The 19699-nt window shown below is 44.6% G+C and overlaps 1 protein-coding gene across 7 annotated transcripts; it reads right to left on the minus strand.

The window, feature by feature from the left end:
• Positions 1-93: 93 nt before the first annotated feature.
• On the minus strand, positions 94-16830 carry ZFYVE19 (zinc finger FYVE-type containing 19). 7 transcript variants are annotated; one of them, XR_005954544.1, is made up of 16 exons: positions 16627-16813; positions 15979-16100; positions 13483-13536; positions 12823-12983; positions 11461-11606; positions 10452-10566; positions 9663-9872; positions 9090-9169; positions 8274-8384; positions 6751-6893; positions 5178-5342; positions 4028-4669; positions 2233-2312; positions 1909-2009; positions 785-915; positions 94-316 (listed from the first exon to the last, which is right to left on the minus strand). XR_005954544.1 is itself a non-coding variant. In XM_041460001.1 (11 exons), the coding sequence occupies exons 1-11, from the start codon at positions 16678-16680 to the stop codon at positions 5270-5272; spliced, it is 1269 nt and encodes a 422-aa protein (XP_041315935.1). In that variant the 5' UTR covers positions 16681-16830; the 3' UTR covers positions 4817-5269. The 7 variants fall into 7 exon arrangements, 1 of the variants encoding a protein (XP_041315935.1); XR_005954547.1 differs by lacking the exons at positions 1909-2009; positions 2233-2312; positions 4028-4669; XR_005954546.1 differs by lacking the exons at positions 785-915; positions 1909-2009; positions 2233-2312 and having other exon boundaries at positions 4609-4669.
• Positions 16831-19699: the final 2869 nt, after the last annotated feature.

Here is a 19699-nt window from a genome sequence, read left to right on the forward strand (position 1 = left end):
ATTAAAAGGAAATGTGTATCTTCCTGACAAAAACCAGGATCAGCAACAGAACTTCTGATTATGTTTAGGACTTATTATTGACAAACTTCACCAAGTTTGTGAACTCTGTACCAGTGGTTTGAAGTCTCCACTCCTTCCAGATCTACACACACAGCAGGGAGCTAGACTGTACATTTTCCTGATTCTTAAAGCGTCTGTTAACCTGAGGAAGAGGAAAAGATTTCTCTCCTTTAGATTCTTCTAGGAATCTCCATGCTGGCCAAGGAGCACTGAATACAATTCTCAGGAGCCCATCAAGACTTCTTTTTTTCATCCACTGCAAGGAAAACAAGGCATTGGTTATCACTCATTCATCAACATGGAAAATCAGCCACTGTTAAGCTGCACCTCATTTCAGTCTGGCTTAAACCCAACTGTGATCTCCTGCCTGTTACTGCTGTACCCGACTCTACAGCATTGCACATACTTTGTAAGTCTTACTAAGCCTCTCTTATTTATGAAGGTTGGATAGAAAATATATGATAGTTTGGATGCACCTGGTTTACCTAACAAGTTTGTGAAACAGCTGCTATAGCTAATGGCTATATTTTTTTCCATTTTGTGGAATTTAAAACTTAAAACTTAGAAGCCTTTTCTAAAGGAACGATTCTGGGAATGATTTTTCTCCTAGTTTAAAAAGATGTTGGGAAATACTTATTTTATATTAAAACAGAAAAACCAGCCATGCACTACTTGATTTTGCTCTCTCTTTAGATTCTAAAGAAAAACTGAAGTAAAAAAATACCTGCTCCCAACTTTCCTTCAGGGAGCATCTCGGAGCGAGACTTTTGCAGACAGGTAGGTCTCACAAACGAGCAGGGAAGTAGGACACAGTACCTTGCTGCACAAACTCTTCTGGCTACAACTAATATTTGCCTGGAAAAATACAGAGGAAACTACATCCAGCCTCTCAGCAAGTCAGTAACTTGACACATGGACTAGGAAATAAGGCAGCAAATGGAGGCTGATTGCTTAGGCAGAGCGCTCTCACATTATGCCCTGTCCCTACATTGATACCTGCCATGCAAACACAAGAGATGAGTGTGGGTCACATCCAGAGGAGCTCCTACAGAGCAGAACATTCAAGGCCAGCTTTTGAGTACATCTTTTGTCTGTTTGGTGAGCCAGGCAGAAGGGACCAACTATGGAACCAGAGGGACATGCAGGTTAGCTAACAAAGACAAACAAGGATTCTTGGGCTGAACCAGTAATATCTTAAATGCATTAGTCTTTCCATCTTTATCAGCAGCAGAGTGATGACTATTATCTTGTTCTTCCCTCCAATTTTCCAGCTGTCAGTGAACAAACTGTAGGTTGTGTCCTCTAAGAAGACAAAATCCAAGCTGCAGTAACAACTGTGATGTAAGGGTCTGCTTCCTTTCACATGCTTTTCTTGTATCTGACTGGAAGTTGGCAAGCCATGGACCTCATGTCTTGTTCCAAGACTGCTCCAAGGTGTTCTAAAGCTCACCCACTAGGCTGGAGAAATGGTCTTTCTCTATCAGGTCCAATATATGTCTTTGGTAGCCCTGGGAACATGCCAATTTTGGCTTAATAAGGAGCTAGTGGGACATGCCTACCCTCATGAAATCTCAACTTAATCAGTAACATAACAAAAACCTAAATCCAGACCTGCAATGGTTGCAGATCTGGCTTACGGATGACTCACCTGCTAACTCATGTAACACACCCCTTGGGAAAGGAGAGCAGCATATTGACAAAAAGCTCTGAGCACTGGTAAAAAAAGACTAGGATCAAACAGAAGTTCAGGTGGAAGAGCTAGGTGGACAGGACATGAGGAGAGTGTCCTGAACTAGAGATGCAATTAGCTACAGCACAGCAGTATAGGAGTTCAGATTACTTACATACCCCACGAACAGACTTTGTTTTATTCTGCTGAGCTGCAACAGCACAAAGACATGACATGCCTCTCCTCTGGCCCAAGAGAAATAGCTTCTTTCCCCTGGGAACTACAGAACAGTATTTCCTCAATATGGAATGATGCAAAAAGAATTTTTGTCTGTGCTTTAAGGTAGACATTGTTAGAATCAAAGACAAAGCAGGTTCTGAAAACTCTGCTTGACCAAAGTTGTCTTTATGCTTATTTTGCAAGTAGCAGGAAAAGAGTAAGCTGCAGACCCTATCATGTGCAGCTGGTTCTGATACATAAGGAATTCTGATATATAATGATACCTGAGTGCACTTCAACTGAGCACACTGAGATCAGGGGAGCAAGGCAACATGAGGCCAGTGGTAGATGATTTCTCAGTTCACTGGTGTAAAAGAAAAAGCAATGTAATACAATCAGAGTAACTTCTTTTTTGTTTCATTCTTAAACAGTAGTAAAGTACACTTGGTTTGATTTACATTTTGGCTGTTCTCCCACTAGACCACAAGGATAGATTAAAATCAATGCTTGAAAAATTTTTGTTACAAACATCTTCCAGTTAACTTTGCTGTTTCTCAGCATCACCATTAGCATAAGTATGTAGATATTATCTATGAATGTTGCTTGAAAGGAACTTTGCCCTCTAGATTATACCAAGATAACCCAATGTATGAAAGTTCATGAACTTTTCTAATTTGAATTCTTATTGGAGTGGAGCCCACATTTGATAATTCACATATATAACATTTTGAAAGGGAAAGAAAATCCCTCACGACTTGCTACAAAGACAAGAGCAAAGAAGTTGAATGTCTTTCTGGAAGATGCCAAGCTGTCTTCTGTCCTTGAACAGCTATGACTGAAGGTGATCTGGCCTGTCAGGAATTGACTGATTACCAGAATCTTTGTTTACCAGCACCTTTTCAAAGACAAGGATAGGGAGTAAGTAACAGAGCTAACAGTGCACTGCCCACTTAAAGGTCATGCAGCATTCCTCTTTCACAACACAGATTCTGCTAGGTGTGCTTCCTGCAGACAGCCCATCTGGGTACCCCTCTGCCCCTCCTACGTGGAGTTCACTGAGGCAACAGCTACAGTGGGAATGGCTTTTCAGGGGAAAGTGACTGGGCTACTACTAAAATGCCCCATTGCATGCAGAAAGTGCAGCAGCCACAAAAATGTCCATTAGTGGTGCAGGGAAAGCAGCAGCTTGTGTCTGCATGACTTGAAGAGAGTCTTCCATGTATGACTAAGTTCTATTTCAGGTAATGGGTTGGGTGCATTTCTGGATTCCTTGGGATGACCCCACAGAAACCAATCTGGGAATCTAAATAAACTGCTTCCGGCTGCAACCTGCTCCATTAATACTGATGTGAACAGGGCAGGGCTTACAAGACAGAGGCTGCCTAACTGCAAGGGAGCTCAAAGTTTTGTTGTGCCTGATGAAGCATTCAAAAATGTTGCAAGTATCATACCAGCTTATACTAAGATATTGAAAAAAAGCCAGCAGCTGTAAATCAAGAAACAAAATTACTACTAACTGCTCGGGGAAGACACAGGCTGAAACCCAAAGCAGTGGATCAATTTAGGAGAGAAGTAAGAACAGATAGTTGCACCTTCCCCTGTATATGTAAAAGATGAAGGCTTTAACTTCAGATAGAACTGGGCTGTCTTACTACCAGATGAATTATCTATGTCAAATAGCAATGAAAAAGTGTCACTCCTATGATAACATAAATAAAGAACAGCATTTTGTTTTGATTTTTAAGACTGCAAGCTCCTCAGGGCTTACTTAAATAGCTTATTTAAATTTTGTGTGTCACAGGGTTAATTGTGAGCTCTTGCATCAGAACAACTCAAATAGTTTTCCCATCTACCTGTCCCAAGGAGACAGGCACTGGTGAAGCAAGGGCTGCCAGGAGAAAGAAGATCCTCCTCAGAAGTCGGGTTTTGCCACCCCTTCCTAAGAAAAGGTTTTGATGGCACTGCTGGACACACTTGCCATTTTTAGTGTGTTGACCTAAAGTATTACTATTCTACATTGTTTGAATCAGGTTTTTGTTGAAGAGACTGATCCAGAGCAACACATTAGCAGAAACCCACCTTCAACAGTGGTTTCATTCATTTGCTGTCCTCTGACCAGAGGTGCAGGTAAACGCTGTTTCATCACTTCAACTTGGAGGCACTGACCTTAAGCACCGGGGCAAGGCAGACATCTGGGAGTGGCAGTGTCAAACCAGACAGGCAAGATTCATTGGAAATTCCCTGTCAAGGGCAAATCCTTTATTTTGTTGCAATTGGAATTGTCAGCCTTAGAGAGCTCTCTCAGAAGGCACATTATTTGGAAAGAGCTCATCCTGATGGAATAATAGAGCATGTTTACAGCCAATTTACTTGGGTATTTGAAGCAATTCTGGGTGTTCTGGGCACTGGCAAGTGCCACTTGCATCTGGATTGTCTCCCAGGAGGGATATGGACATATGCAACTGAGATTTGCTCCTAACCAGATGAAGAGCATCACACAGGTACCATTTTTATCCTACCAGGTGACCAAATAATAAACAAAGTCAAATTCTGCTTTCAGACTTATACACAGCTCTTTCAGACTAACATGTTGCTCTTACAGATGACATGATCTTGGCACAGCCACTGCAGGCCACAACACTGTATCAGTAGCAGATTACCTTTTCAAAGGATCCTTCCTTTCATGTCAGTGAGCAACACCGCCCTGCATCTTTTCCAGACCTGCCACAGAAACATTTTTGATGACTTCACTATTCTTCATGTCTTTCCCTAAGCCGCTTGACACTAGGAATAACATACCATTATAAGAAAGCAACACTTTGATAAGGGCTATCAGGCATTTTCAGGAGAGACTTTAACCACAGGCCTCTGTAAATAATTTTATTATGCTTTGCAAGTTCCCATCACACACGTGATCACAATGCAGACATTTTTCTCAGTGCAAAGTGCTTTGCTGCCTGTTGAACCAGTGTATAAGCTGTTAGTAAAAGCAGGAAGTTATTTATCAGCCAGTCAGTACTGCCTTAAACACACATCTTTACTGCTACCTACATTGCTTTACCATCTGTATTTATAGACTTATATCCACCTCCTCCTATAGAGTTCTCATTGATCCCCAAGCATGCACAGCAAACCCTGCACTTCTCAGGTGTATTTGTGAATACCAAGTCACACACCCTCCAAGCCTCTCTCAAATTACAGCACATCCTTTAACTGTCCAAAACATCACCCGTTTTGGCTGCAAATCCACTTAGATTCTTCCCATCTGGCTGGGTTCTCTATTTTCCCATTCTCCAGCTCCTCTTCTGCCCATAAGCGTGGTCACTTCTGTTTGCAAGGAAGATGATAGCGGGAGGTGTGGTGGTCCTTCAGGTCAAACTCCTCATGGCCTTCCCTAAGAAGCAAATACAAAGTGCAGTCAGAAGCAAATACCCAGGCCAGGAACTCACCCTCAGCCACTGCACAAAATATCTCCCAGCAGCCCTTAACCAGAAACATATCCCAAGGGCTGGCTGTGAAGACATGACTGGCAGCCATGTGGACTAACTACTTAAGATATTTGCTTTTAACAGAAATTTCTGAGGTGCTTTATGGGAAGGTCTGCTCATCCTTGTCACTGTATTTGGAAATGACAACAGGTCCTTCTGTTTCTTTCCCTTTTGAAGAGATTCATGTAACTCATGGCTCATTTTCAGCACTGTGTCTGTGATTCCAGTGACATTAGCAACTGTGACAACAGAGGAAGTGACAGTCTCCCCCAGAAAACTCTGGAAAATAACTGAAAATAATGCAGTGTACTGGCAGCTGTCTTAACCATGCTCAGAAGCAGGCAGTGTTGAGTAAGATACAAGCCTGCATCTGCAGTGTGTGGATGATACACTCACCTGCCAAACTGCTAAATCTGCTTTTACTGATGTTTGCTGTCAGATACTTTTGTCCATATGCTTTATTTTAACAATCTAACATTGTCTGTCATATGTTTTCTGAACATTTTCATATGGATTTCCCCCACCGCACTTGCATTTTCCTACAAATACATTTGCAGGAAATGAGAGAATATGCACAAAAAGCATCTCTTATTATCCCAACCACATCTTTAGCAACCTGCTGTCTTAATGTCATCCCGCACAAATCTGAGAACCCAGCCAGTACCCAATCCTTCTGAAGCATGAAAAAAGAGAAGTCACACAACCTGTTAGGAATAACTTTGTATTCAAATGAATTAACCCTCCAAATCTGAGGCATGAAAATTTTGTCAAAAATCAAGCTACACGTGTTTAAGAACAAAGACTACAGCTGCTGCAAGTCTTTCACCAGCCTGACTGGTGAAAAAAGGCTCACACATACATATTTCAACAAAGAATTTTTTAATATGGTTTAGGATTGCAAAGTCTCAACCTAAGAAAACCCTCAGGAATTCATACTATCTGATCTCCCCCTTTAAGGGAATCCAGCCTAGGTCATCCATCAATGGCATTAACAAGCCATAGGAGTCACTGAACAATGGTCTCATTTATCCCATCCCACGTAATGCAGCATAGCAGCTGCTCCAGAGAACACTCAGACAATGTGCCCAAACATGCACTGAAGCATTTCTGCCTAGTACTAGTTTAGTTCCTGAAGCCTGGAACAACTACTGATCTCACAAAGTACTTCTCTAACAACCAGCATTCAGCTCAAATCTGGATTCCTCACATCTTGCCTCCTACTGCCTGTTTTTCTGCCTAATGAGAAAAACATACAAAGGGGGCCAAGCTTACCTTTGACCCACTGCTCAGACCCAGAGGAATTGCAAGACTCACCAAAAACAGCGCTGACAGTAGAGATCCCCGTCACAGCCATGGCAGCGCAAAGTGGCATCTTCGTTGCAGATGCAGCACCAGGGTAACTCATCCTCATCACTATCATCTGCCCTTGCAAGAGCTGTGGTGGCTGGAGTGTGGCTCTAATTCACACAGAAAACAAGAGACAGAGAGTTCAAACCCCAGCATGGACAATAAAGGACTTTAACTGTAACACATGATGGCCACAGTGCCCTGTCCCATAGTCCACAGTTTCCTCTCTTTTGTTCCTAAGTCTGTGAGATGAACTTGCACAGAGTGCAGGGACAGGCTGCATGTACATCTAGTTGTCAAATAAAAACCCGGGGTATTGTGTTTCTAGAATTTGGGTTTAAATCTATGTTGCTTGGAATGTAAACAGGTATTCAGCCTCATTTAGTGTCTACAGTGACGTACACCCACATTGCATGTGCTGTGTTAAGGGCATAAAGCTCAGATATTCTGGCAGACACCACAACAATACCATGTGACAGACAATTCCTGCTGCAAAAGCTACAGATCAAACAGTTTTGCTGAAAGGAGCTATGTGGGAAGGGAATGTGGAGGTGGGGGCATTGTTTTCTCCCTGTTGTGGGAAGAAAACTGTGGGACAAAGGAAGTGCTTTGCCAAAAGGCCCCTACTATTCATTCATACCTGAGGCTGGGACAAAAAGATCTTCTGAAATCATAATCTAAATATATCCATACAGCCAACTATGGCCTCCTTCTGCCTTACAGAGAACTCTTGTGGAACTTAAAACACACTGAGACACCGTGCCTGGACACTGGCAAAGGCAGCTTCCTGACACAATCTTTTCCTAACACTATCTTTTGCATCAGTAATCCCAGAAATGCAAGGTGTCATACCTGAGATGGATGTTTTTGATAATGTTTACAATTATATAATTTCTTCCACTGGGAGCAGGCCTAACAGGTGCCTGTGAGTCACAGATGCATTTAATTCTTGTAATACACATTAGAGATTATGTATGTATTTCCATAGTAGGCTAGAATCCACTCTGAGCATAGGGTATCCTGCTACTAATTCCTTCTTCTGATATTATATGAGAACATGAACAGTAGAATGCTATTTAGAGATTCTATTCTGCTGAAAGCACTGGTAAACCTCCCATTTACTCTGGCTCAGATTGTACGGTACTAGACCATGGCCTTGTTGATCTTATTATACATATATATTGTGAGGTGTCTACCACCTTCTCTTGGTTTACACAACTCTGTAACATTCAACTCAAAGCCAGCCTGGAAGGAACTGTATTCCAGGGAACAATTCTTTTAATAAGTACAAGGATGATTCACAGCTGAGCTCAGAGCTGGTCAGCCTTGCAGAAGCTGCTTGGCTTGTTAGCTCTGGAGAAACTGGTTATTTAATTTTTTTTTCTGCATCAAGCCTAGGATACAACAAACTTTTGCTGCAGAACTGTACTCTCCTGACACTCTGGAACATTCCAGATGTCAATTCAAGAGATCCTGACCATTTCACTGACCTTTTGCTTTGCTTGCTTACACAGGTTCTGTTGTGAGGGTCCTGGTTGGGTGGTCTGATCTGGGGGAATGTTGAATCCACTTGCTTCATCCAGGGCTGCTTCCTCTGTGAGCTGGTAACAACACAAAGGAAGAAGTCTCTTGTTTCAAACACAGCCTCATTCTAGGCCCTAAGCCTCCTGTGCTTGTTGCTCTCATGCAGTAACAGGAGATGACAAGTCTGAATGCAGCTGGTGTTACCCAGACAGATGCAAGCTCACTCTGCTCTCGGAACACTGTGTGTCCATTGTGGACAGTCTGCAGCAGCAGGGGCCTGCAGCTCACACACTCTGCTTTGCAGTGCAGCTAGCAGACCCTCAGCATCATGCTAATCACACACATGTGATATATCAGACAAATTGAAGCTCAGGTCTGCCTGCAAGACAATTCAGAGACATTTTGGGGAGAAATGTAAGCGTAAGCTGAGCTACACAGCACACATCTCATCATCCATGCTCTAACTGGCTGGAGGGAAACACAGAACAAGAAGAGAGGAAGTAGCAGCAAAGTGTGGTTATGCAGGAGACACATGCAGACCACAAGAGACTCTAAGCATGAATGAGAAAGACAGTGTGACAGACTAGAAGTATTGTTTTCAACTGCCTGTCAAATAGTTGAATGGCCCATGGGAACTAGTATTGGAAAACCACCAGGAAAGTAAGGAAGGAAACTCTTCCTTCTCAGGAACAGAAATGCAACCTTTGTACGCTCACCAGGTAACACACTCATGAGGCATAACCAAGAGGAAGAAAAACAAGGCCACAGCTGCCACTTCTGACCTGTTTCAGCACTTGGCGAATGGCCTCCTCCTCAGCCACTTCCTCATCACTGTCAGGGAGCTTATAGGTTTCCAGTGTAACTGTAGGAGTAGGAAATGTGAGACTGTAACTCACACCTGCCTCAAGCCTTGTGCACACTAATGTACCAGAGACAATTCTTTGTGGTGTGAGCTGGCTGTGGCATTCTGGCTCTGACCTTTTAAGGTGCAGGTTCCTCATAAAGGACATTACTGTTTATTTTTAATACTTGGAAGAGAGATGGAAAAGATCTCCACCAAAACCAGAGTTTTGCTTTTAAAAGTTTTGTTAACCTCAACAAAGCATGCTAAAATTATCCCAAAGAAGGATGCAAGACAAAGCAGTCTGACCTTACAGTTCCAGCCTTTACCCTCAGCTTAGATCTTTCATAATGATTTAATGACAAACCAGCCTGTACACCCTTGCAGACAGAACCAAATTTCAGTCTGTTTCTTGCAGAACAGAAGAATTAAATGGATAAACACTAATAAAGAATTTACTCTGTCATAGCAATTTGATTCCTCTCTTGGCACTGTATTCTCATCTGCTACTCACCTTTCTCTGGGTCCTCGCCTTTGAGTGCTGCCAGTCTCTTGGCAACCTGTAGGATCTTTTCCTGCCTAGTGTTCTCTTCCCGCAGCTCAGCAGCAGCTTCTGCCAGAAGTTTGTTCTTCTCTTCCTCTAGCTGTTTTGGGTCCAGATTTGCAGGGCAAACACAATCTTCACTTCCCCGATTGAGATCATTCAAACTCTGGCTACTAACAGCTGCAGACAGACACACAGAACACACTGGTGACTCAGCAGCAATGTTCCTTGGGCACAGAAAACATGACAAATAATGCTAGGAGAGCAGCTTGTTGCTCTCCATAAAACTGGATAACGAGAGGAAAAGGCATGCCAGTGGGATCTTCACTGTACATGAAGAGAAGAAATTGAGCTAATCTGTGGCCTAGAGTGAGTTTACAGAGAAAGCAATGCAGCCAGGAAGATAATGGTATGCCAGATTCTGATGCTGATGTTTTGCAACAGTGCACAGGTGCATTAGGAGTAGCAACAGCTCCTCTCCAGGCAGGAGAGAAACACTTGAGAGAAACACTTTAGAGAAACAGAGAATCTGAATAATGCAATCTTGACAAGAAGGAACTATCTCCAAGCAAAGACACCGAGTCCCAGGGTGGAGCCAGATGGCTGCTCTTGCCCAGTGCAAGGGATTATAAGGGGAAGATATGGACAAACTGGACGCTGAGCTCACCTGTAAGTTACATAGGGAGGCACAAACCCCTTTCTCAGCATAGCACATACATTATTAGACATAAACAGGTCTTTAGAAGCCGAAACAGATACCTTGAGGCTGAACTCTTGGTCTGTAATGCTCATCAATGGCAACCTCCTCAGACAGTTGAGTTAACAGGTCATCTGTCTGCTGGACCAGACTTCGGGTATCCGGGGGTTGGTGCACCTAAGAAGCCAGGGAGTGTGGGAAAAGGCAAATGAGAGGAAAGTGGCGTACTCAATCAAAGGAGAATCTTGGCAACCAAGATCACCCTAGATGGGAGCAGTATACAAAGATGCCTCCACTGACATGGAGAATCTCAGTTTACAGTTATGTGGTGTAAGATTTGTAAGGGTTTCATTTTCAGAGGTGCTGAATGCACACTGTTCTAAGTGCAGTCACCCAAACAAGGCAAAGGGGTGCTGAATGTGTAAAAACACATGCTGCTGGGTCCCAACTCCAGCTCTGCCACTACCTCCAGGGTAAACAAAGTGCCATTCTCAACAGTGCCAGCCAGCAAGCCTCACAGAGATCTACGGCAACAGCTGGGCATGCAGCTGAAAGAACCATAAGGAAATGGTATCCTGGGGGACAAGATTATTCCTATAGGCTTTCAAGGCAGATATTCAACTAGTTCCTCTGCAAACTCAGACAAATCACACTGGGTTTCCATTTCTGGAAAAATTAACAGGATTCTGCCCAGCTGGTATGCAGTAACAGCTAGAAGATGTAATTAGAAGGTAGGGCTGATAAGTCTGCAATACAAACAGCTCTGAAAAACTATGACCACTCATGTACATAAATGAGTTGAGAGTAAAAAACCTTAGCATCTATTGTTAAAAATATACACACAAACTACATTTGGCATGAAGGCACATTCTGCATTCAAATTGAAGCTTTGAATGGGTAAAGGCTGGTGAATTGCTTCGGGAGCAATGACATAATCAGGAAACAGAGATTTCTGAAGAAAGCTACCTGGACACAAAAAGGCTGAAGAAGGAAGGATGGTTAGCATGCTGTGACACCAGTTACTGTGTCAGCTCAGAATAAATTGCTGATTAAAGAGATGAGGGAGCTTACAGGTCTGGGAGCTTGGGAAGGAGGATCTCTACCCTGCAGGACAGCCAACCGGTCCTCCATTTCCTGTGTGGATGGAACAGGTCCTCGGCCATCCTCCTTCAGGGCTGCCAGCCTAGCTTCAATCTCAGCCTGAGTAGGGATGGACTCTGCAATTCACAATAACCCAAGGGAGGAGATTATTTTGTTATTGAAAATTAAAAGCTACATGTTTTTTTCCTTAAAATTGTATTTCTTTCTGCAATCAGACTCTGAACGCCTGAGTAAAAACCTCGCCCAGCCCTGACGTGAATGAAGGGTCATACTGCAGTGACTCAGAGACTACCCTGATGCTAACTGCCATCCCTTTCTTCCAAGTCCTTGACTTCTTCAGAGTTCATTTCCTAGCCATAACACAAGTATTAGGCTGATGTCATCTGGAAATCAGCTGACTTGGGATTCTAGGGACAGGCAGAGAAATGAGTGTAATTTAGGCAGTCCAGTCCACTGGTCCCACATCTCCTAATACAATCCCAGCCTTATCAGACTGAAACTCTCCCCTGCCACATAACAGATGAGAGGCAATAGCTGCAAGTTATTCCAGGGGAGGTTTAGATTGGATATTAGGAAAAATTGCTTCACAGAAAGGGTTGTCAAGCATTGCAAAAGGCTGCCCAGGGAAGTGGCTGAGTTACCATCCTTGAAGGTACCCCAACGATGTGTACATGTGGCACTCTGGGATATGGCTTAGTGGTGGACTTGGCAGTGCTGGGTTAACAGCTGGACTCGATGATTCGGCAATAACCAGGTAACCACTCTGAAGAGTGTTCTTTTCCTTTTAGAGACTATACATAACATTTAAAATAGTTTATTCTCATGCAAGCACCTCAAAGCAGTCCCAGAACCTGACAGTTGTGGACTGGGATGAAAATCCTTTTCCTTCTGTGAGACAAGGCTGGTCAGAACATAGTCCCACAGAGACTGGAACTGCTGATGCCCAAGACAATGACCCACAGGAAACCTTCTTCAAAATAGTTTGGCCAAAGACTTTCATTTCATTCTATGCCAAGTGGGTTAGACACATGTTTTTACCTCAAAAAACAGAAAATGAAGAAGTGATTTTACAGGTAAGACACTACTCCAAAACTGAGTAGTAGTTTCAAGAGAACCCCAAAAAGCAAAATGAAACTGGAACACTGATCTAAAATCATTGTAGAAGATAGCTATTGTGGCAGCAGACCTTGGATGCTCTGTCCTATTTTAAGCTTCCATCCCCCTAATATCACAGCCACTTAAAGCCCAGCACTTTCCTCTTGCTCCAGGCTCCTTGTTTCCCAAATAGTAGTGTTCCCACCCAAGGTATTTATGGTGTTCTCTAAAACTCACTTGGTTTCCTTTCCTCCCTGAGCCTCTCCAGTCTCTCTGCAATAGCTCTATCCTCTTTTGAGAGCCCCTGGTATCTGCAGCCTGCTCGACCTGGGGATTTTGCAGCTGCCTTCTGTTGGTCTTTCAGCTGGTTTTGTTTAGCCTCAAAAGCTGCTACACGCCTGTGACAAGGATGGAAAAAATACATGTCAATGAGAACAGGGATTTTAACCTGGAGATAAGAAAACATCCTCTGTGAAACCAACAGGCTATCTGAAGAATGCCAGTGCAGAAGACAAATGAAATCACTCTCTCCAATATCAGCACAATAAAGTACTTCTAAGAGCAAGGAAAACCTTAGCTCACAAGAACAACACATCTGGCAGCACTTCCCAGCATACAAGGAACATTTCAGCACAAGGCTCCTGTTTCCGAGCCAACTCTGGTCAGCCACAGACAATTGCAGGCAGGTGGCTGTTCAGGAGTCTATTCAAAAAGCATATCCCCCACCCCTCCAAACAAACAGCCTAAACAGCAAAACAAAAAGTCCATCCTTAATCTAACTCTAAACAAGCAAATACCCACACCACAAGCCTCACTTTTACTGCTATCCATAGGGGAAGAGGAGGCCCTAAAAGGCTCATCTGCAGCAGAAAGAACTGCTTGGCAAGTGCAACTCACTTTTTGTAGTTTTCTGGTGGTGACCATTTTGCTGAACTGCTTTGAGATCCTTCTCTGAAAGACAAAAATGATTTCTCTGAACTCAAGATACTGACAATACTTGACAATACTGACAATCATCTAGTCTCTCATCTCAAGTGGAATCAGTAGGTGTTTCTTGACCTCTTGGTACAGCCCCTTTCTTAACCTCATTAATACTGAGAGGAATCAGCTTATGCAAGGGATTAAGACAATATCGCTGCCCAGGACAGCAGGAGCCTTCATCTCTGTCCTTTGGTCCAGTTGTTTTGCATCTGGACAGAATGTGACTTAATACGGTCACCGGTGATCCAAAGGCTGAAACACCCTTGCCTCCCACAGCCTGCACCTCCCAGTTCAGGGGGCAGGTAGGGAGTACTTAGGTAAGACTCCCAGTGTAATTAGCTTCCATGCAGCAGGACACTCTGGAAGGAGCTGGGGCATGCAACAAACACAGAATTATATAACATGCAAGTAAAACAAAGCGTTACAAAAGTTATTATATAACATCTTACAAAACACTTGAACACTACACGCCTAAAACAGGTCTAACTCTTCTACTTTGCTGAGGGACTAAACTAGACACTCATGTAAGTTAGTTAGCATATTTTATTCATTCTTAGAAATCACAGCTATGGCCCATATAGTAATGACTGAATGCAACATTGTTGGAATGCTTTACACAGTTCTAAGGCTTCAATTCTGAAAGCTATTTGCAGGCAGAACAACAACATATGCAGCTTACAGAACTGCAGCCTATGTGTATTACCTGCAGGACAGGATGCCATCCAGAGGGATCTGCACAAGCTCAAGAAGTGGGCCTTGGGACTCTCAGGAGGTTAAATGAGACAAAGTGCAAGGTGCTGCACTTGGGTTGGGGCAGCTCCTGGTATCAATTCAGGCTGGGGACAATCAGACCAAGAGCAGCTCTGCCAAAAAGGACCTGGGAGTGCTGGTGAGTAGGAGGCTGGACATGACCCAGCAATGTGTGCTCACAGCCCAGAAAGCCAACTGTGTCCTGGGCTGTATCCAAAGCAGCATGGCCAGCAGGGCAAGGGAGGGGATTCTACCCATCTCTTCCTCTCTCAAGAGACCCCACCAGCAGTGCTGCATTCAGCTCTGGGGTCTTCCCAGAAACTTCCAGGAAAGACGGAGAAGGATTTTTTTTAGAAGAGCACGTAGCAACAGCACAAGGGGAAATGGTTTTAAACTGAAAGAGCACAGGTTTAGATTAGATACTAGAAAAAAATTCTTTACTTGGAGAGTGGTGAAACACTGGAACAGGTTGCCCAGAGAAGTTGTGGGTGCCCCATCCCTGGAAGTGTTCGAGGTCAGGTGGGATCCAGCTCTTAGCAACCTGGTCTAGTGGAAGGTGTCCCTGCCTACAGCACAGGGGCTGGAAATAGATGACTTTTAAGGTCCCTTCCAACCCAGACCATTCTATGATTCTATAATCTACCTGCTATCCAGTCAGGGAAGATTGTTTTTTTGCTGTAGCTCTCTAGTGCTGATATTAAAATTATGAGAAAAAAACACCCAGAGGAAACGTCAAGACAGGTGGCTCTGTTTTCTTAATGGCTTTGAAGTTGTGAAGGGAAATGATAAGTTCAAAACTGAAAAGACTGAATACTGTCCTTCACTGTTTTCAACAGCCCATGAAGATGAAGACCTTCACTAATGAGGCTCTTCTCCTTTCAACATCTGCAGAGCCAGAAAATTCCCCCCTTGCTGGTGAAAATTCCTTGCTATAGGAGAAAAGTGAGGAAAAGGAACAAGAGAAATGCAAGAGAAAAAGGAGGACACAGAAGAATTGGTTGACAGAGGAACTCCGTTATACACCTGTGTTCTTATGTTGCTTGTTCAAGCGTATAATCCTGCTGCTACTGAATTACATGTTTTGTTTTCAACAGGAAGTCTACTGGTTATGTTTGCAAATAATTTTTAAAGTTTTCTTTTAAAAGCAAAAGTTTTATAGATTTTTGGCTACAAAACTTTACATCTTCAGGCTACATATAGCAGAGATCTCTCAACAAGGAGGATTTATGTCATTGCTTGCCCACAGAATTACTAACACTTTGAACATCTTATTGTCAGGCTACTCAACTAATACACAGCTGAGAAGACTGCCAGAACTGTTAAAGCAGTGTAGATTTCTGGGCAAAAACACAGTGTGGCTTAACCTCAGCCCATCTAGTTAAGCTGTCCACAGGAATTCAGTGTCCATCCATGAAGATTTAAACCTGATGCTTTCAAATCATAGAGAACAGGCACAAATCCTGATCCCTATTTTAGGACTGCACAGCTCATATAACAACAAGTTCAGAGATGTCCTGTCTTGAGATTCTGGGGTGCAGGCAGCATCCATGCACATATGGAAGGCAGAGCTCTCCTGCAGAAATCTGCAACACCACACTGAATGTAAACTGAAGGAAAAAAATCAGCAAACTGTCTTTGGGTGAAGAAACACTCCCGTCTTACCCAGTTAGTTTTTCATGGCACTGCTTGCACACCTTCTGCTGGGTGTTTCCACAGCGGGGAACAACAGCGCTGAAGCTCCGGCAGCCCGAGCAGAAGGACCGTCCGCAGTTCTTGCAGCCACACTGCAGAGACAGGAGAGAGGGGCAGGACAGGGCTTCAGCACCTCGCCACCACACTGGTGCCGCTTGCGGGCACAGTGCCCGTGCCGAGGCACACACAAAAAAATGCTGGGGTTATGCTGATTTTTTGGTGATAGAACTGTTTCACCAGCTGCTGCTGAAGATACAGTGACTCAAGAACCTTGGAGCACCAGCAGATAACTCCTGCTGGGAGCAGAGTCACCACTTCACCCCAGAGTATAGCCAAGTGTGTGTGTGAACTGTCTGAGACCATGACAGAACTCTGGATTAGAGGGATGGCATTCAACGACTTTTTGTTTCTTTGGTCGGTAATTTCTCATATTTGAAGACGTATCGGAATTAGGCACCATAAGAGCTCAGTAAGCAAGGACCACAACGCCAGGATGCTGGCCGGGAAGCGTGTCTCGGCGCCGGGCGAGGCAGCTCCCGGTTCGCTTCTCAGACCCTGGCACGGCGGGGGAGGCTCCCGCGGGGCCGGCCCGTTCCTGACCCCCGCAGCCCGACTTGCCTCTTTCTTGAAGACAGAGAACTTGGACGCGCATCCATAGCACCGGTTATCCATAGCGGTACGCCCCAGCCCGCCCTCAGGCACGGCGCTGCACCCCCGCTATCCCAGGCTCCATGGTCTGCCCGGTGCTGCGGCTGCCTCAGGCCCAGGGATCGGCGGGGAACGGGACTGTCACAAGCTGGGAGCCGCGGACACCACCCTCCCGTCCCCTCAACACAGAGCTGGCGACGCGCACGGCCCTACGGGAGTTGTAGTCCCTTGCTCCTCCCTCCCCGCCTTCAGAGGCCAGGCAGCTCTCCGCAAGTAAACTACACTGCCCAGAGTTCCACACGATCCCAGGGGCCGGCCGGCTCGGCTACCATCGCCGCGCGATGCATTGTGGTACGTGCAGTCCGGTGCCCCTGCCCTCCCCCGCCGGAGGGTCCCTGGCCCAGAGGGCATTAGCTATTCTTCGGTGTTAATAAAACAAGAAAGTGTATTCTCTAAGGCTGGCAGTGTAGTGCTCAAGCTACTCTGGGTGGGGTTATTTGTCCTAAACCTGTGGTGAGATCCCGGCTCAGAATAGCAAGAATCAGCTGAACTGCAATTCAGTGTCATCTCAACCACAAGCGTTATTGCAACCACAGTTATTTGTTTATGTAAGGAAAATGTATTTTAAATTAAACACAAAAATAGACCTATGAGTAGTAGGTTTTTCTGTGCTTCTGTAATGCTTTATTCCAGGCTGTTTTTCTCCTGCAGCAATAATTGACAGATCTCTGTTCTGGTTCTTACAGACTACAAAAGCATAGCACTCACAGGCTCTGATTTGCTTCCCAGGCAGGCACCAGGACAGTGTCAAAAAACTCCAGTTATCCCCAGCCCACCCTTCCTTTGCCAGCGCTGATCCGCCTGCCCTCAGGAGTAAGTGCCCTGCAGTGTTTGCAAAAAGAGTCACGGAGTGCAAATGAGTCATCCTGTTAACCGCGTGGGCTCGCAGGTGCCTTGGGCATTCTTTCCAGTTTAATATATAACCCCGCGTTGTAAAGACCCACACAATTAAATTAGGAAACTCACTGATTTTTTTCAAGGAAGTAAAACGCATTAATATCTGAATAAAGCTAAATTTAAAGGGAAAAAAAATGGGGGGGGGGGGGGGTTTCTCTCATTTTTTCTTTTCTTCTCTCTCAATCTTTCATTTCTGGCATGTGTTTGCTTGTTGGTTAGTTTTTTTAATGGTAAAAAACATTAGAAAGACAACTGGAAGCTAAACTTCGTACCTGTCCAGCAATTGTGTTAGAGACCACCCGGACATTCCAGGTATTGTAGGCATAAAGCAGGGAATCGAGGCACATATAAACTCACATGAAAGGCTTCATTGTCTTTGCTATTGAGCTGCTCAGTGGGAAAACAGGATCAGAAGACTTCAATCCTGATGTTACAGTGCAACCTACCGACTGACAGGTAGAATTTGGAGTGCAGCTCTTGAAGAGAAAAGACAAGCAGTAACCCAAGGGACCCTTCCCACCCCTGGAGCGGCGCCGGCAGAGGAGCGGGGGAATCCCGCTAAGGAGACGGAGAGGGGCGGCTGGGCTGCGGCGCGGAGCTGGGAGCCCGCCCGGGCGGGACGGCACAGGCCGGGCTCTCCCTCCCTCTCACCTGTCTGCAGAAGCGGCGCTACACGCTCCCATTCCCATTCCCGTTCCCGTTCTCGTTCCCGTTCCCGTTCCCATTCCCGCTCCCTGCAGGTGTCCGCCAGAGGGGGCCCAGCCCCCGCGGTTCTCCGGCTCCTGAGGCGAAGGCCATCTGGCAGCAGAGCAGCAGCAGCTTTCCTTTATTTCTCTTTTTTGCCCGCGGCTGTTTCCCATGGTAAAGCGAACTCGATTATAAAATCCTAGGTGACGACTTAGCCTATAAGGTTTTCAATTTCTATTTGAAGTGCTGGAGAGATTAAATGGGCTTTGGTTTGTGTGTCTTCCTGCCAAACTCAGTTGTTGCACAGGAAGTTGTACGTTCTCTGTCCTACAAAGTTATAGCTACTGTGCTCTGGGCAGCTCCCACCTGGAGTACTGCGTCTGGGTCTGGAGTCCTCAGCACAGAAAAGACAAGGACCTGTTGGAGCACATCCAGAAGAGGACCACAAAGATGATTAGGGAGCTGCAGCACCTTTCCTATGAGGACATACTGAAGGAGTTGGGTCGAGTTGAGTCAAGAGATGAGAAGGCTCTGGGGAGACCTTATTGCAGCCTTTCAGTACTTACAGGGGGCTTATATGAGATGGGAACAAGAGTTCTAGCAGGGCCTGCTGTGATAGGACAAGGGACAATGGTTTTAAACTAAAAGAGGGTTGATTTAGACTAGATAAGGAAAAAAGTTTTTATGTGTGGGTGGTGAGACACTGTAACACGCTGCCCAGAGAGATGGTGGATGCCCCACCTCTGGAAATATTCAAAGTCAGGTTGGATGGGGCTCTGAGCAAATTGGTCTAGTTGAAGATGACTGCTTATTGCAGGGTTTTGGACTAGATGACCTTTACGTGTCCCTTTCAACCCAAACTGTTCTATGATTCAATAACCGGGGTTGTAGTCATGCAAGCAAGCGTCATCTCAACCACAGTTATTTGTTTATGTAAGGAAAATGTATTTTAAATTAAACACAAAAATAGACCTATGAGTAGCAGGTTTTTCTGTGCTTCTGTAATGCTTTATTCCAGGCTGTTTTTCTCCTGCAGCAATAATTGACAGATCTCTGTTCTGGTTCTTACAGACTACAAAAGCATAGCACTCACAGGCTCTGATTTGCCTCCCAGGCAGGAACCAGGACAGTTGGAGAGCAGGTAAAAAAGGAATATGTGGGCACAAACACTCTTATTTCTTACACAACACAGGCTTCTGGAAGTGAGTCTCTCTTTAAAAACATCTGGTTTTGTATGCACTTAAGGTAATACCTGTTTGTGTCATGAGTTATGCACATCTATTGGAATGCATATATTCCTCACTGCTAGATACCTCTGTGTTTTATGGTTAAATCCTTACATTTTGGATTTCAATAGTGTGTTAAGTGAGTGCTGAACTTTAGTTAGAACTTCTGAAAA

Source organism: Pyrgilauda ruficollis, unplaced genomic scaffold (genome assembly GCF_017590135.1).
Source record: "Pyrgilauda ruficollis isolate IOZ18807 unplaced genomic scaffold, ASM1759013v1 scaffold14, whole genome shotgun sequence".
Classification (NCBI taxonomy): Eukaryota; Metazoa; Chordata; class Aves; order Passeriformes; family Passeridae; genus Pyrgilauda; species Pyrgilauda ruficollis.

Bases quoted from the DNA above. Each gene is read 5' to 3' on its own strand.
- ZFYVE19 (XM_041460001.1), bottom strand. From the start codon at position 16,680: ATGGATAACCGGTGCTATGGATGCGCGTCCAAGTTCTCTGTCTTCAAG. The intron at 9,873-10,451 runs GTATCTGTTTCG...GTCTGTCTGCAG, and splicing joins ACCAAGAGTTCAGCCTCAAG to CTGTTAGTAGCCAGAGTTTG. The intron at 6,894-8,273 runs GTCAGTGAAATG...TGTGTGAATTAG, and splicing joins GTAAGCAAGCAAAGCAAAAG to AGCCACACTCCAGCCACCAC.